The sequence below is a fragment of the Cherax quadricarinatus genome, chromosome 53 (genome assembly GCF_038502225.1).
Source record: "Cherax quadricarinatus isolate ZL_2023a chromosome 53, ASM3850222v1, whole genome shotgun sequence".
NCBI lineage: Eukaryota > Metazoa > Arthropoda > Malacostraca > Decapoda > Parastacidae > Cherax > Cherax quadricarinatus.
Genome location: NC_091344.1, coordinates 2611152 through 2628651, shown reverse-complemented (window position 1 = coordinate 2628651; position 17500 = coordinate 2611152). Strand labels below are relative to the sequence as shown.

The window sequence follows — 17500 nt, the reverse complement described above, 5'->3', positions numbered from 1 at the left end:
CTTTATAACGACGATATCAATATGGGCATTCTCTCTCTCTCTCTCTCTTTCTTTCTTTCTCTCTCTCTCTCTCTCTCTCTCTCTCTCTCTCTCTCTCTCTCTCTCTCTCTCTCTTGTGCTCGGGATGTCAACAACTGAAACAGAGCCTTAAGCCAAATAGCACTACTTTTGTTCCACTCGAATAATAGATCTCTCAAATGTTCTAGCAGTCTTCAGTAACCTCGTGTGTGTGTGTGTGTGTGTGAGTGATATATATATATATATATATATATATATATATATATATATATATATATATATATATATATATATATATATATATATATATATATATATATTCTTACATGTTATTAACATTGTAACAATACTTAATGTTTTAGTTAAGCTCCACAATTTGCCTCACTGTGAGACAATCATCAGGCAAAACTGGGATACACTGAATAAAGTTCATATATACTTTCATATTTTCCTTCTTCCAGTTGCAGGTTTGTTTGAGCAGGGTTACAAAATTTTACGTATATCATAGTTGTCTAGCTTGTTTTACTAACACGTTGTGATGTGTAGGAAACATCAACAACGCCCTAACACAACCTGACTTTCAACTAATTTCTTCATTACCACCAGAATTCTCTCTGGAAACTCATTGATGAGTATCTTGAAGTCTGCGAAGGGGCCCTTGATCAAAGGATTTTGTGATTTTTCTCCCCTTCCTTGGATCAAACTCGATTACTACCCATTCTCTAGATGTTGTATGCTCCCACTGGGTTAAGCGCTTCGCCATGGGTATAATAATTATAGTATTTCAGAACCCTAGACACACGGACTCTTAAGACCAACATTTATGTTCTCTTAGTACACCCTTCAGAGGATGGGCTGTCTTGATGTTGGTGAAATGTTGTTTATCCAAAGAATTGAAGTTACCCTTTAATGAGATCAAAGCTGATTACCTCCCATTCCCTAGGCGCAGTATAGTTACGGATTTAACGTTTCTCCAAGAATATAATAATAACCCCCTGGATTCACTGGCCAAATTTTAACAGGCTCTCATTCTGATTTCATACTGTTTCATTTGTGAATTATCTCACTTTAGGCTTCATGTAATATATTATGTTTGCTAGCATATAATTTAAAAACTCATTTTCACTCATTGTACATCTGAAAACTGGCTACCATTTTATGTTGGATGCTTACAGATATCTGCTGAAGCGTCACAGTTGGTTGGCTGGAAGCTTCACTGTAGTGTGCTTCTTGCTTCATCAAAGCTTCACTGTAATGTTTCCTGTTCGCTCAGTGCTTTGCTGCAGTGTTTCCAGTTGATCTGAATCCTCAGTGTAAGGAATGTTATGCTGTCTTAAAGCTTCGTTGTCTCGAAGCTATTCTGTGGTGTTTCTGCTGACTTGAAGCTTTGCTTTGATGAATGTTTTTCCTGACTCGAAACTATTCTGTGATGAGTGTTTCTTTTGGTTCGAAGCTTCGCAGAGGTATTTCTTCTGGATCGAAACTTCGCTGAGGTGAGTGTCTGCGGCTCGAAGCTTCGCTATTATGAGCATCTCTGTTGACACGAAGCTTCACTGTGGTGTGTGTTTCCTGTTGGAGTGGAAATTTGCTGGTCTATATAATGGGTTTTCGCTATAAAATTACATCTAGGCTACTATCCAGTTTGTAAATACATATTTATAATACACCAAACCCTACCAGAGTTATATGACAAACGTAATGTAGAAACTTAGTCCAAGGTACCGAATTCTAATGCAGTAAATTTAGGATATGTCAACTTCATTTACCCATGCGTGATGACATTACATGGCTCTACCACTAAGTGTATATCTGTTTAAATCTGTTGAGCCTAGTGTTACAAGGGTATACCTTACAGCGTTGTGATCGTATGACCAGTCCTCACCACAACAGACCTTTAAGTTCTCACCCTCTTTTACAACACTGAAAACTCACACCCTTGAGTTCCCATTCCTGCAAGATGGTATGCCTTGATGATAGTGAAAGGATCTTGATCAACTAAATTGGAAATAGCCTCCCCTTCCTCGAGTGAAACTGAATACCTACTGAATACTGAATACCTACCTGAATACTCCAATCTCTTTATGACCCCATCTCCAAGATTTGAGTCCTGGAGATGGGAAGTACAGTGTCTACACTCTGAAGGAGGGGTGTTAATGTTGCAGTTTTATAACTGTAGTGTAAAGCACCCCTCTGGCAAGACAGTGATGGAGTGAATGATGATGAAAGTTTTTCTCTTTCTGGCCACGCTACCTTGGTGGGAATCGGCCAGTGTGTTAATACAAAATATAAATAATAATAATGATGATAATAATAATAATAATAATGTGGGTAGCTACTGTTTGTTACAAGCGTACATAAAGGTACGTACCATAAATTTTCTTACAAGGGGTCTTCTTTCTCCTTTCCTTCTTCGTTGGGCCCAACTGGCGCGGGTCACATCGAGGCATGACCCGTGCCCTGGGCCCCACGCCCACCGCACTCCCACATCTGTCTCACGCCCATACCGCTCCTGTCTCGGTGGGCAGCGAACGACTTATCTCTCCTGTGTTGTGGTGTGGAGGTAACGTAGAAAGGGTAGGAGTCGTAAAAGATGAAAAATAGTCAGAAGCAAAAGAGCAACAAATGCCGGAACGAATACTAGTAAGGGCAGACTAATAATGAATGATAGAAGCATTTTGTCAAGACAAAGAGAGATAGAGAGTGTATGATCAAGGTCCTCTGCATTGCAGGTCGTGAGCCAACAAATGAACAACAGACATGAAAGTGAAGGATATATGAAAGAGGAACTAAGGCAGGAAATCGGATAAACCCTTGAGTTTGAACGATCAGAAATTACTCGTTTTTGGGCAGCACAGTAATGGTGAAGAGTATAGGATATAGACGTGTTCACGATTCATCTATCAACAACAGCAGAACCTGTTGTTGTAATGATATTTAAGCATGTCTTTCAGCACCATTTTCGTCCAGAAAATGATACATTTATGCTCACCAGCTGATGCATATGCACAACCTCACAACTTTTGAGGAGACTGTCACTTTCTATGACGAAAAAAAAATTAGTAAGGCTAATCTTGTTTAAAATATTCCTCTGTGAATTTCTACCGACGCTGACTAAATAATAATAATAAATAAAGCGAAATAACAGCCTTTAATAACTATAATATTTAGTTATTATTTTAATTATTGACCGGTGAAGAAAGTAGCTTCTTTTTCACTATTTTAGCGAGAGAATTCTACTCAAAGAAGTGTTCAAAACGCTCCAAACTTCTCGAACCACACACGTTTCGCTTAAGAACATAAACGGCATTAAAAATATTCATATATACAATGTAATGTACACGAAGCTTTACGCACACGCTCGCACGCGCGCTTAGCATTCCTCCTTGCTTTTGTTTTGGTATGTAACTGAAGGGAGCGTTATCAAGGCCAAGGAGAGTACAGAGCCCAGGGGAGAAGTCGTGACTCGTGGAACTCTCCACACTGGCAAGAGCAGCCAATCAGAATCCCTCCATTAGTTTAACTTCTCTACTCGGTTGGTTGTCGTACTCGCTCGCCAGCCAATCCAACCTGTGAAGGAGAGAGGAACACGCCTGAGGTGAGACATAATACGTGAAGGTGTTGGTGATGGTCACTTACTGGGAAAAATTACAGGAGAGGATTGAGTGAGAATGTTCAGGTGCTTGACCTAGGCTATATTATATTTACCTTTGATGTCTTGATGCCGCTAAAGGAATCTTGAACAAATGAACGTGATTGTACACTCCTCTTCCTTGGAACAAATTTGTCTCTCATTCTCATACCTTGTATGACCCGTAGGAGTTTAGCACTCCTTGCAAATGTACAAAATTTCTTGCATCATGTAGCAAGGTAAACCCAGGCAACTGTCTTTGTTAATTATCAGTGCCAAGAAGACACCTTGAAGCTAGTGAAAGGTTTCATATAAGAAATAGAAGCTGCTCTTCCCCTTCCCTGGATCAAACCTGATTACTTCCCATTTACCAGGCGTTGGATAGCCAACAAGAGTTTAGTAATTGCTAAAATATCCATATATATATATATATATATATATATATATATATATATATATATATATATATATATATATATATATATATATATATATATATATATATATATATATATGCAATAAGATCACAGTAAACAGGTGATTTCAGAATATGCAAAACAACCACTCTGAAAGAATAGAGAAATTCCAAGCGCTTTCGTGACTACTCACATTATCAAGGAACTATGAAAGTAAAGCATCCAAGGAAGCTATATAAGGGGTCTGGCCAGCACCTCACTATCAGATCCCACAACGGTTAAACACCTGACGCGCGCCGACCCAACTTGGATAGGTCCTTTGCACAACTCACCCCACAAACTATTCTACCCAAGAAAATTGTGATGCCTTTAATTTACGACATATTGGTAAGTTATTTTAGAGTAGAGTTCACCAGTTTAATGTACAACTGGACAAGATTCTAGTAATTTATTTATTCATGTGACAAAGACGATCCATTGTGTAGATTAATGCCAAAGATTTACTTCTATATAATTCTATAGATTAACGAAAAATGTGGAATCACTACAAATAAATGAGCATATTGGACAATTGTTTTAAGCCTGAGTTCTGGCATCTATGAAACTGAAAATTTTTATTTTTCTCAATGTTGATCATGATCGTAAGGTGATTTTTTTCCACAAAAAAAAAAAATGAAGTGAGTACATGAACCTACTGCAGTGTTCCTCCTTTTATGTGATTTAAAAGGTGATGGCCTGATATATTTACCATAAAATTATCTATACCTTTTTATCTCATTCAACAACATTGTCTGGTTATGTTATTTATTTAGTGTTTTGACATTTACAAATTACTAGTAGTTTTACTGGAAACAGTTCTAATAGTATTTTTTGAGACTGTAAAGTGGTAGGCCTCCTCATTCCACGTTGAGATATCAATGTTGTCTCCTTGAACGAGGTGTAACCTTCGCTGAGCTAGGTATCACCTATTCCTATTCCTAGGTAACCCCTATACCTATTCCTCTGAAGATGTGCGTGTAAACAAATGAAAGCCCTCAGAATTTCCAATATATTCTTTTTCCCTATGGCAAAAGATCTCAGGAAACACTGACAAATAGTAAGATTCCAATAGCTGTCGTATTTCCTTACATTATCAATTAATACACATATATGCTATGTACAACCCTAAAATTGGAGATTTCAATGCATAGTAAATATTAATCCAGAAGAAAAAGAATGTATATTTACTGCCTAATATTTTTGTATATTTTTTATATATTTTAGCATAAACAAAGTGTAACAATTATTGAAACTCTAGGAGTTTAAACTACTTACCTACGTGTAGGATGGATCAGTACCAGGAGTATACAGGCGTGGGAAAGTGCTGCGTGGGCGTGCGGGCGTGGTGGGCCAGGCCGTGAGTGAAGGAGGAGGGCGTGAGGGTGGAGGCAGCAGTGGGCGGCGAGGTGCCCGCCCCTCCCATGGCTCCCCGCAGCTGGTTGGAGGCCCATGAGGCAGGTGCAGCCGGAGGCAATGATGTTCCCACGGGGCCTCCACCTCCACCCTGGCTGCCACACATACCACCAGGGGTCTGAGGGAACACAGACAACACAAATGAGGCAAGGAAAACCTCATTACAGGGAAAGGATTGGACTTGATCCTGAAGGGCTCTTCATCAGAAGAACAGAAACTCATTTTCCATTCCTCGGATTAAATCTAACTATATCCCAGCCCCGAGGCATTGTATCACCCTGGTAACACTTCGTGACGAAAAATAATAATCATAAATATCACCTGAAGCACATCGGTCGATGCGCGATACGAGAAAGGTATATTCGTATTACATAACACCAGCGCCGTCATAACAGTGCAGAGTGAAGCTTAAGTTTCTAATGTGATTATACAGTAAGTGGCCACTTTATTAAGTACTCCTATCTAGTACAGGGTAGGGCGCCTCTTTGCCTCCAGAACAGCCTGAATTCTTCGTTGCATACATTCAACAAGTTGGTTGAAACATTCCTTAGAGATCCTAGTCCTTGTTGACGTGATAGCATCACACATTTGTTGTTGTTAGATTTGTCAGCTTCACATTCATGCTGCGAATCTCTCATTCCACCACATCCCAAAATTTTACGACGTTTTTCAGTTTTCAAATATCCAGTTTTGCATAGCCTGTGCCCACTCTAGCTTCAGTTTCCTGTTTTTAGCTAATAGGAGTGGAACCTGATGTGATCTTCTTCAAGGGTCGACATGTGTGTTCAGAGACGCTCTTCTGTATACCACTGTTGTAATACGAGGTTATTTTATTTACTGTCATATTCCTATCAACCTGCCACTCAATGGATATTTTGTGTTTTTCACACCATTACCTGTAAACTCTAAAGACTGTGGTGTATGAAAATCTCAGATCATCAGTTACTGATATACTCAAACCGCCGTCTGGCACCAACAATCAGTCCAAGGACAAAGTCACTTCCATCACCTTTTTTTCACATTCTAATGTTTGGGCTGAACAACAACAACACCTGAACCTCTCGACTACGTATACTTTTAGGCACTGAGGTGCTACCATATAACTGACTGATTAAATAATTGTGTTAACAAGCAAGTGTACAGGTGTTCTTAATAAAGTGGCCAATAGTGTGTATGCGTTGATGATTTGAAGCGACTCAGAAGAAGCTCTCGCAAGTCATCATGAAGTTAACATTAGTTGTCATTTAGTTGTCAGTATTATAATTTTCCAGATTTCTTCCATGAAAAAGAATAAAGTAGGACCAACACAGGCTAAAATTAACTCATACTTTACTCTAAGTAAGAGTGACTGGCGTTAAGGGTTCAGGTACGTATTAGGTAAATAAGTACATTTGCTTTAAGTTGTTTACCTGGAGGTTACCTGGAGAGAGTTCCGGGGGTCAACGCCCCCGCGGCCCGGTCTGTGACCAGGCCTCCTGGTGGATCAGAGCCTGATCAACCAGGCTGTTACTGCTGGCTGCACGCAAACCAACGTACGAGCCACAGCCACAGTTGTAGTACATAGCAAGTTTTCTTTTTTTTTACAGCGGTTATGAGAGCACACATATGTCATGGACACATATAAACACACATAACGCAGATTTTTACAAAGGACAATTCGTTGAAATCAAACTCTGCAGCTTATTTCTGATCCAAGAGACATTCTCCAGTCATTCCACAGAAACCCATTTGACTAATAAAACTCGCACATTTAAAACTTACACAACTTAAAATCGAAGCGACATTTTCTTTAAGGAAACAACATCAGCAGTGGAAGTAGAACACTCCACAAGATACATCCTCAGCAGTGGAAGTAGAACACTCCACAAGATACATCCTCAGCAGTGGAAGTAGAACACTCCACAAGATACATCCTCAGCAGTGGAAGTAGAACACTCCACAAGATACATCCTCAGCAGTGGAAGTAGAACACTCCACAAGATACATCCTCAGCAGTGGAAGTAGAACACTCCACAAGATACATCCTCAGCAGTGGAAGTAGAACACTCCACAAGATACATCCTCCAGTTATTCCACAGACTCCAAAAAAATATACATCTAAACAACATATTCCCAAAAGAGGCTGTATTCATGTCATTCAATACATCAACCATTAAAGACTGATGCCATTCACATTTATAATATTTTAATTAGGGAAAGTGCTCAACCCGTAGGAGTTATACAGTGCATTTGGAAGGGGAGGAATTCAAATTTGATCCAGAGATTCCCCATCTCTGGATCAAGTTTGAATAAGTCAAGTTTCTTGGATCAAGAGCCCCTCTCCTTCGTTCAGGCGTTCCCCTTGAGAACGCATAATCCAGTTATTTAATATGAACAGTAATTAACAGTTCAATAAACTCAAGAAAATAAAAAAATAAAAACGCGAGTTTTCAATATTTCTCCTTTATTTTATTGTTCTATTCTATTTAAAATTCTTTACTTTCCTAATTTACTAAGACTCTGATTTTTTTCGTTTTTTTTTTTACGAAAATCCAATTAACTCAAATCATTTATATAAAATAAGTAACTGGCACGTACTAACCCTGAATTCAGTAAAAAAATCTTGGGATTAAGATACATCAACTCTTAATGTTTAAAGTCGACCTGAGAAAACATTCTCTAGTTAATACATGGAAACTAATTTATCAAAACTGGCAATTTAAAATTTACCTAGCTTAAGACGAAAGAAAAATTTCCTCTGGATAAAGCCAACCATCACTGAACATCTGAAATCTATCAGATATTCCTCAGTAACTGCTCTAATTACAAAGATTCCAAGTATTTTAACTAATTTCATTCAGCCCTGAATGACCCTTATTAAGTGTTTAGTTGTAATAATAATTAATAATAATAATAATAATAATAATAATAATAATAATAATAATAATAATTAATAATAATAATAATAATTAATAATAATAATAATAATAATAATAATAATAATAATAATAATAATAATAATAATAATAATAATTAATAATAATAATAATAATAATAATAATAATTAATAATAATAATAATAATAATAATAATAATAATCATAATAATAATAATAATAATAATAATAATTAATAATAGTAATAATAATAATAATAATAATAATAATAATTAATAATAATAATAATAATAATAATAATAATAATAATAATTAATAATAATAATAATAATAATAATAATAATAATAATAATAATAATAATAATAATAATAATAATAATAATAATAATAATAATAATAATAATAATAATAATAATAATAATAATAATAATAATAATAATAATCATAATAATAATAATACCAGTTTAATTAAACTTGCAAATTTGCATCAACACAGTCTAAACTTGCAGGTCGCCATCCTACTCATGGAATACATCAACATTAATATTTTGAAACCGATATGATGAGGCACTATTTAGTTTTGGAATGGAAATCAATATCACTGTTTATTTGATGAAGCTGGTAAACTGAGATTTCAACAGCTCACAAATATCACCAACCAAGATTTCTGGTGCACATACCAAGGCTGAAAATTTGGAGCCTATCTGAAGAGGCATTCTCCAGTTATCACGCAGATTCCAATGATTACAAGTTTTTTTTTAATCAACATAATAGGCTGATAAATTTGTCCACATACAAACTAAACGTAGTGGGTACTATAACGTGAAGTTTTAAAAATACCTTCGACAAATACATGAGTGGGTGTGGGTGGATGTAAGTTGAACCTGACTAGCATGGGCCAGTAGGCCTGCTGTACAGCTCCTTCTTTCAAATGTTCTCATGTACTATCCTATACGTTAAATGTATTAAGTATTCAATACAGACGCCATTCAGAATAGGTAGCCTCAAATAATTTTAACGTGACTTAACGGGAAAAAAAAATTCAAACGTGTTTTGTACATAAAATTAGCAGATGTCTTTCAACCTATTTGAATTTTACTCTCCGCGGAGGTCGTATTACGAAGCATTTCTTTTTTTGTGACGTTGGAAGCCACGCAGCAAAGGTTTCCGGAAGTTATTATAGCCAATGCACAAATTCTGGGAAGGGTTCTTGAACTTTAGTCATAGGGCACCTGCATACCTGGAGGGGTATACCTGGAGGGGTATACCTGGAGGGGTATTCCTGTAGGGGTATACCTGGAGGGTGTATCGGGGATCAACGCCTTCGCGGCCCGGCCCATGACCAGGCCTCACGGGAAATAGTAAAGTGTACTATTGTTGTGCCAGTTGTTCCAGGAATCTTACTCTCATTACTAGTTTTCAAAATTTGAAACCGAAAGGATGATGCCTCGTGTTAATTAGAACGAAATAAAAATAGAAAGTTCGGGTGGAAAGGAACAGATACAGACAGCAATTTGAAGGTCCCCCTTCGGGGATACCTAACCCTACCTCGGAGGAAAACATCCAATATATTAATAAATAAAAAATAAGGATAACTTTGCACATTACTTGTCACCTCTTCCAAAGCGAACGTTTATTTTTTGCCTACCTTTGTATTTACTTATGTCAGAGCATTACAGAGTGTGATTACCAGACAGCTGTTGACGTTAACGCCAGATACCCACCCCGGTTATATATTAGTTTATTTGCTTAAGGTAATTTAAGTAAACAGGAGATACTGGTGTCCTTGTTTGCACTGTGCTGAGGCGTTATGATGCCTTGGTTAACAAGGAACATGGCTGTGTAGACCTGCTGGCTGCTAGCATCAACACACTGACTGATAGCACAGGTTCTAAATAACTTAACATCTCCTTTGCTCAAGCAAAGAGCTATGTATAAACACTAGATGTCTCGACACCGACAAATTGTGAAATAAAACACATACTGTATGCAACAATTTTTATAGTACACGTTTCGCTCACTAGGGGCGGAATGTTTTCTAAATCAAATGTTCTGGGTGGTGCACATATGTATTCATTTTACAGCCTGGTTGATGAAACACTTCACAGCCAGGTTCACGAAACACTTCATAGCCTGGTTCACGAAACATTTCACAGCCTGGTTCACGAAACACTTCACAGTTTGGTTCACAAAACACTTCACAGCCTGGTTCATGAAACATTAACAAGGAAGCCTTGCATCAGGCATGGCTGCTAGAGTAGAAGAATCCTGGAAGCCTTTCACAAGTATGTTACTGGAGGTTTTCTCACCTGTGAGGAGATGAAGGCGGAGTTGGTGCAGGAGGAGAGAGCGGCACTCATGGACGGATAGGAGGAGGCGGCGGCAGCGGCGGCGGCGGCACTCATGTTGACGGCTCTAGCCTCCGACGCCAGAGAGCCTTGGTGGAGGCCTCCAGAGCCTCCCTGGTACAATCCGGAGGTATCTGCGCGACCCCAGGTAAAAAGAAACAAAAAATATTAGTGCGCACAGCAGCGTACTGTCAACAATACGAGTTAAGATTAAGATTATATTGTTACAACGTTCCGCTCTACTTAGAGCGACATGTTATCATAACTAAAGCATGTTGCACATGTCATTTTTTTAAGATCGTGCGGAGTTCTCAATTTCACTACTCTTCAGAGACTTTCAAAGGAAATTTGATGTAACTGAACATTTATCGCCCACTCAAACAAGAGATGTGTTCTCAACAGACCAAAACTTAACTCATTTTCGTCCCCCTAAAAAGAGACATATCACTATACTTACCTAGATAATGCTTGTTCCTTGCAACAAACATTACACACACACACACACACACACACACATATATATATATATATATATATATATATATAAATATATATATATATATATATATATATATATATATATATATATATATATATATATATATATATATATATATATATATATATATGTCGTGCCGAATAGGCAGAACTTGCGATCTTGGCTTAAATAGCAACGCTCATCTTGCCATATAGGACAAGTGAAAATTTGTGTATGCAATAATTTCGCCGAAATCATTCTGAAGCTAACGAAAAAAATATATTTCACCGTGTTTGTTTAGTATTAAATTATTGTAAACAAATTTAAAATATATTTAGTTGGGTTAGACTAAAATAAATTGCTCTTGTTATAATAAGGTTAGGTAAGTTTTCTAAGTTCCTTTTGGTGCAAAATTATAAATTTTTACATCAACATTAATGAAAAAAATATATTTTTAAACGTATAAGAGAAAATTTTAGAAAGGACATAATTTTAAATGAGTTCTTGCTAATTGACCAGTTTTACATATTCGGCACGACATACATGCATATATATATATATATATATATATATATATATATATATATATATATATATATATATATATATATATATATATATATATATATATATATATATACAAAACAACCACTCTGAAAGAATAGAGAAATTCCAAGCGCTTTCGTGACTACTCACATTATCAAGGAACTATGAAAGTAAAGCATCCAATGAAGCTATATAAGGGGTCTGGCCAACTGGACAAGATTCCAATGCTATATTTATTCATGTAAGAGATTTTAACCATCCAATTGATTTTCAAAAATTTGAGAAAGTAGTATCAAGCAAGTCCATGGTCGACAGGAATATAATTGAATTTTGTTTCATAAAAAGCAGTTTTGACAATAATATGAATATTTCCTTTGGTTTATATAAATTAGATCCATTTATAATTAATAGAATTTGGGAAGAATTTAATAATACACTGGACAAATAATAATTTTTTAAATTTTCTTGGGTAGAATAGTTTGTTGGTGAGTTGTGCAAAGGAACCGTCCAGTTGGGCCGGCGCGCGTCAGGTGTTTAACCGTTGTGGGATCTGATAGTGAGGTGTTGGCCAGACCCCCTTATATACCTTCCTTGGATGCTTTACTTTCATAGTTTCTTGATAATGTGAGTAGTCACGAATGCGCTTGGAATTTCTCTATTTTTTCAGAGTGGTTGTTTTGCATATATATATATATATATATATATATATATATATATATATATATATATATATATATATAAATTTAATTTATATAACCCGAAGGCAATATTTATATTATATGAAATTTGATTCTCCTATATTCCTCTTGACCATGCACTTGCTAGATACAACTTTCTCAACCTTTTGAAAATCAATTGGATGGTTAAAATCTGTCACATGAATAAACAGAGCATTAGAATCTTGTCCACTTCTAATGATATATTTATTTTACTTTAATTTTAGTTCAAGACTTTTACCAGTTTGACCGTAATAAACTTTATCACATATTTTACAAGGAACCTTATTGACACAACTGTCAGTATTTCTGGGGAAATTTTTATCAATAGTTTTTTAACTGTATCAAGATTTTTAAATACAACTTTGATATTAAAATTCTTAAGTAGAGATGCCATATCAACCAGGTGTTCTGTGTAAGGAAGAACCAAAATATTTTTAGTTGAATAAGGTTGGTTGTCCCTTTTTGAAATGTAGAACGTATTTCTAGCAATTTTAATATTTATTAGTCGAGTTTCTTGGGTATTTTAGATCATTAGCTATTTCATAAATTTTTGAGATTTCTTCATCTATAAATTCTGGGCTGCAAATAGGTAAAGCTTTCAAGGGCCAATCAACCTTATTCAACTAAAAATATGTTGGTTCTCCCTAAAATTATGTTGGTTCTCATTAATAGGATACGCCATGTGCCAGACACATTTCTACCTCTGAGAAAATCTTTCCCCCTCAAGCTACCTGTTGCAACTCTTGCAACATTGCATAGACATATAGGTGAGTGCATATAGGAAGAGCGTCTGTCTCGCTCTCAGCAGACGGAGGATCAAGCCTCCACCACGCCTTGCGCTGAATGGCCCACATGGGTTTAGTTCTTAACATGAATTAAACAACAAAGCAACATTGCACAGCTCCTGACGAAGTACGAAAGGGCGAAAGGCCTAGAGTTAGTGTTTTCCATCACCCAGTTTATTCTTACATATCATATTGCACGTCACATAGAATCGGTTAGAGTGTTTAATTTACCTTGTGTCTGGGCGGAGAAGGTGGAGCTGGGATCGGAGAAACCCTGGAACATGTAGGAGGAGGGCGCAGAGTGGTAAGACATGGGCAGACCCATTGCATTAAAGTTGGTCATGCTTCCTGACGCCATCTGCTTCCTTAGCCTCGCCCGACGGTTGCTGAACCATACCTGATGAAGACAGGTAACACCATGGAAAATTTTAACCTATTTTAACATTTATAATTGTTCACAGCGTCGACGACAGTGATGCCGGGATAAAAAAAAAGTACGGAGCCGTAACTTGCGTGACGAAAGAAAGGCTAAGAATGATCGTCTGTCTGAGAAGAAATTGAAAAGCGACGTGAATGATTTAAGTACGTGAATCATCCGTCCTGTTCTCTCACACGCACAGCGAAAACACGGAACTAAAAGCAGCATACGCTGACGTGGATGAGAGATTCACGGAGAACATCACCCATGACGCGCTTAAAGCACAGAAGGTTGCTCAAGAACAGTATGAGCTAAAGTAGACTCTACGGCAGAAGGAGGATGCTTACGGAGCTCTCTGATGGAGTCACGAAGTGTTGCGGGTATAGTTCTCTTCTGTTGGATCCTATAAGCGCTCTTCCTCAGAGAAGGATACCAACTTAAATCTGAATATTTTAATCGAGATCGAGCTGAGGACTGAGACTTGAGGGTCTTCAGCTCCGTACGTCTGAGCAGCGTTAGGCCCCTGCATGTCTGAGCAGCAACAGGGTCCTTGAATGAGGCCTAATGGTCCTCATACGGCAGGGCTGCATCATGGCCCTTTTATGGTTGGTAACTGGTCTCTTAGCTGTGACTGGTCTTCCAGGGGTAACCGATCTCCCAGTGGTGCCTGGTCTTCCAGTAGTGACTGGTCTTCCAGTAGTGACTGGTCTTTCAAAGATGATTGGTCTCTTCTGGAGAGAGACAATAAACCAGTTCAGTCACTGAGAAGGTAAAGAAAGAAAAACATAGACCAATTCGGTCACTGAGGAGATAAAGGAAGAAAAAGATCACTGAGAAGGTGAATGGAGAAAAAAACCACCTCTAGTCAAGCTGACCATTTCTTAATTTAGAGAAATCTTTCTCCTATTCACTCTCTTTATTTCTCTCTCACATTCCCTTGCTTTTCCATCTATTCTATTTAGCACTGAAGTTTTCTAGCATTGGCTTAGTGAACTTTATCTGTATTCTACCTAACTAAAACATTCATAATACATATTTCTTCTTTCAACAAACTGGCCATATCCCACCGAGGCGGGGTGACCCAAAAAGAAAAACGAAAGTTTCTCCTTTTAAATTTAGTAATATATACAGGAGAAAGGGTTACTAGCCCGTTGCTCCCGGCATTTTAGTTGCTTCTTACCACACGCATGGCATACGGAGGAAGAAGTCTGTTCCACTTTCCCATAGAGATAAGCGGAAATAAACAAGAGCAAGAACTAGTAAGACAGAAGAAAACCCAGATGGGTGTGTATATGCTTGTACATGTACGTGTAGTGTGACCTAAGTGTAAGGAGAAGCAGCAAGACATACCTGAAATCTTGCACGTATATGAGACAGAAAAAAAAAAAACACCAGTAATCCTACCATTATGTAAAACAGTTACAGGCTTTCGTTTTACACTCACTTGGCAGGACGGTAGTACCTCCCTGGGTGGTTGCTGTCTACCAACCTACCAACCAAATACTACTATTGATATTGTTACTAGTAGTAGTAGTAATAGTAATTATTATTAATATTGCCATTATTATATTTGAGAGGAAACGCTAAATCCGCATGGGTTATAAAACGCCAGAAATATGGAAGGAGCGAGATTAATCAGGTTTGATAGGAGGTAAAGGATGGGAACTTTAATTTCCTGGGTCAAAAATCTCTCAGGGGTATCAAGATAAAACCTTCATAGAGCCTCGAAAGCTCTTTAGTGTTTTCAGAGCTTCAGAGCGACATCCTTTAAAAAAATCCTATATCCTTCCTTAAGTAAGCTCTCAAGTATCCTGCTTCACTAAGCTCTCATGTAAGCTCTCCTAAATCTTTTCCCTCAGTCACTTTCCTAGATCCTAACCTGTGTTAGGCCCATATTTTCTAACATTATTAAATACCCTATATCCTCTTTGGCATTAAATACTTAGCATTTTATTGTTTCATGGTCTCGGTAACCTCCTCTCTCCCTTCTGGTTTCAGTAAATTCTCCAGGACGCTGACTGGCACATATCATGCTACGTCGCTTATATGTACCTGTCTGAAGAATCACCATATCCTAGATACGTCACTTTAATATATCCTATCTGAAGATTCGCCGCATCCTAGCTGTGTCGCTTGTATCATAGCTACAGTTGTCTCACCTGTATTCTGGCCTCAGTGAGCTTGGTCCTCTGGGCGAGCTCCTCCCTAGTATAGATGTCAGGGTACTGAGTTCGTTCGAAGGCTTTTTCCAGCTCATCCAACTGGTGAGCAGTGAAGGTGGTCCTTGAGCGTCGTTGTTTTCTCTTGAGCATCATCTGTGGGTCGTCTTCGTCTTCAGAACCATCCTCCACGTCTGATCCAGAACTCGTCTGTTTCATGGCTAATGGGAAAGAAACGGAAAATTTTATCTATTTTTAAATTCATAGGTGAAAAGCATAAAGTCTTGCCACGTGGGTGTCGGATGAGGCAGCGAGAGACAGACGAAGCAATAAAAAAATCTTTTGTTAGGAAAAGGACTGGCCATAATATTTTTTATTGAATATCGGGTACATCATCAGTGAGCTGCTACCCAGTTCTGGATTAGAGTTAATAGTGGGGCGGGAGAGGGATTGGGGTAGGACAGAGCAGCGAGAAGTTTGTTGGTAGACCATATTCAATTTCATTTTAAGACTATATCATTTTTATGTGTTAGTGTGATCCGTTCGTACTTAGCTTTGTTTCTTATTGAATCTCAGCAAACTAGAATACAAAGAGCTCAATAAAATATCTGCAGACAAGTATTACTTTTCAGCCACAACCACTCAACTTAAAGACACTCACACACCACTATACGACTATGACCAATCGTTCCAGAAGTGCAACAATAACATGACAACACTATACAACGCTTGCAGCAATAGTAAATCTTTTTCCACTAATCCAACACCACTTAATAACAATAATATAATTATTAATTGATTATAATGCTACTACTAATAATTATGACACATATTTCCAGTGAACTGGTCATAAAACGAAATTTCTAACAAATAACCGTTCAGACGTCGCTCTATTTCAGTGTGGACACTACCTGACATATACACGACGTGTTTCGTTTGTATGGCTGGTCACTATACAAAGCCAATCCAATCAACATTGCAATAAATAAATAATCAGCCTTATCTAACACACACACACACACACACACACACACACACACACACACACACACAATCTCTTTCTTTCTCTCTCTCTCTCTCTCACTCTTACTCTCTCTCATTACATAGCCCCAGAAGCTTTTAGGGTATATCTATTCTCATACCCCCCCCCAACCCTTATAGTCCATAAATTTAAGATGTGTCGTACTGAACTACTGTCAACGAAGTGTTTTTTGTAAAATCATCCTATTGTCAAGTTGGGTCTGCTACGTACAAGTTGGGCCTGCTACGTACAAGTTGGGCCTGCTACGTACAAGGATCACTCTTTGAATCCCTGTTCATTCTTCTGTTTATTCACTGACAGTCGTTCATTACAATTTACCTTGAGTTTATGGACTATTGGCTTTGAGTGATATCAGAATAGATATACCATGAAAGCTTATGAGGCTGTGGGAACAGTCAGTTAGTGCTACCTATACAAACTTGTCACAGAAGGGCTGTCTGTAAAATTATTCTATTGTAAGCTTTATGGATCAGTGGTACTGTATCGGGCACGCTACAAGTAAGAACAGCTGTTCGAGTTCCTTTCCATTCTTCTATTTAATCGTTGACAGTTGTTCATTACAACTCATCATGCATATACTGTATCTATCTATCTATATATATATATATATATATAT

General features: G+C 37.5%; 1 protein-coding gene across 2 annotated transcripts in view; it reads right to left on the bottom strand.

Moving 5' to 3' along the window:
• Positions 1-280: 280 nt before the first annotated feature.
• The window catches only part of LOC128692418 (protein gooseberry), a 326567-nt gene continuing 309347 nt past the window's right edge, over positions 281-17500 (bottom strand). For both annotated transcript variants that reach the window (XM_053781592.2, XM_053781593.2), the window contains exons 5-10: positions 15843-16063; positions 13497-13662; positions 10699-10871; positions 5377-5632; positions 2387-3585; positions 281-1587 (exon numbers count right to left, since the gene is read on the bottom strand). In XM_053781592.2, coding sequence (XP_053637567.1) covers positions 5393-5632; positions 10699-10871; positions 13497-13662; positions 15843-16063 — 800 coding nt within the window. In that variant the 3' untranslated portion in view covers positions 281-1587; positions 2387-3585; positions 5377-5392. The remainder of the gene's footprint in view (positions 1588-2386; positions 3586-5376; positions 5633-10698; positions 10872-13496; positions 13663-15842; positions 16064-17500) is intronic.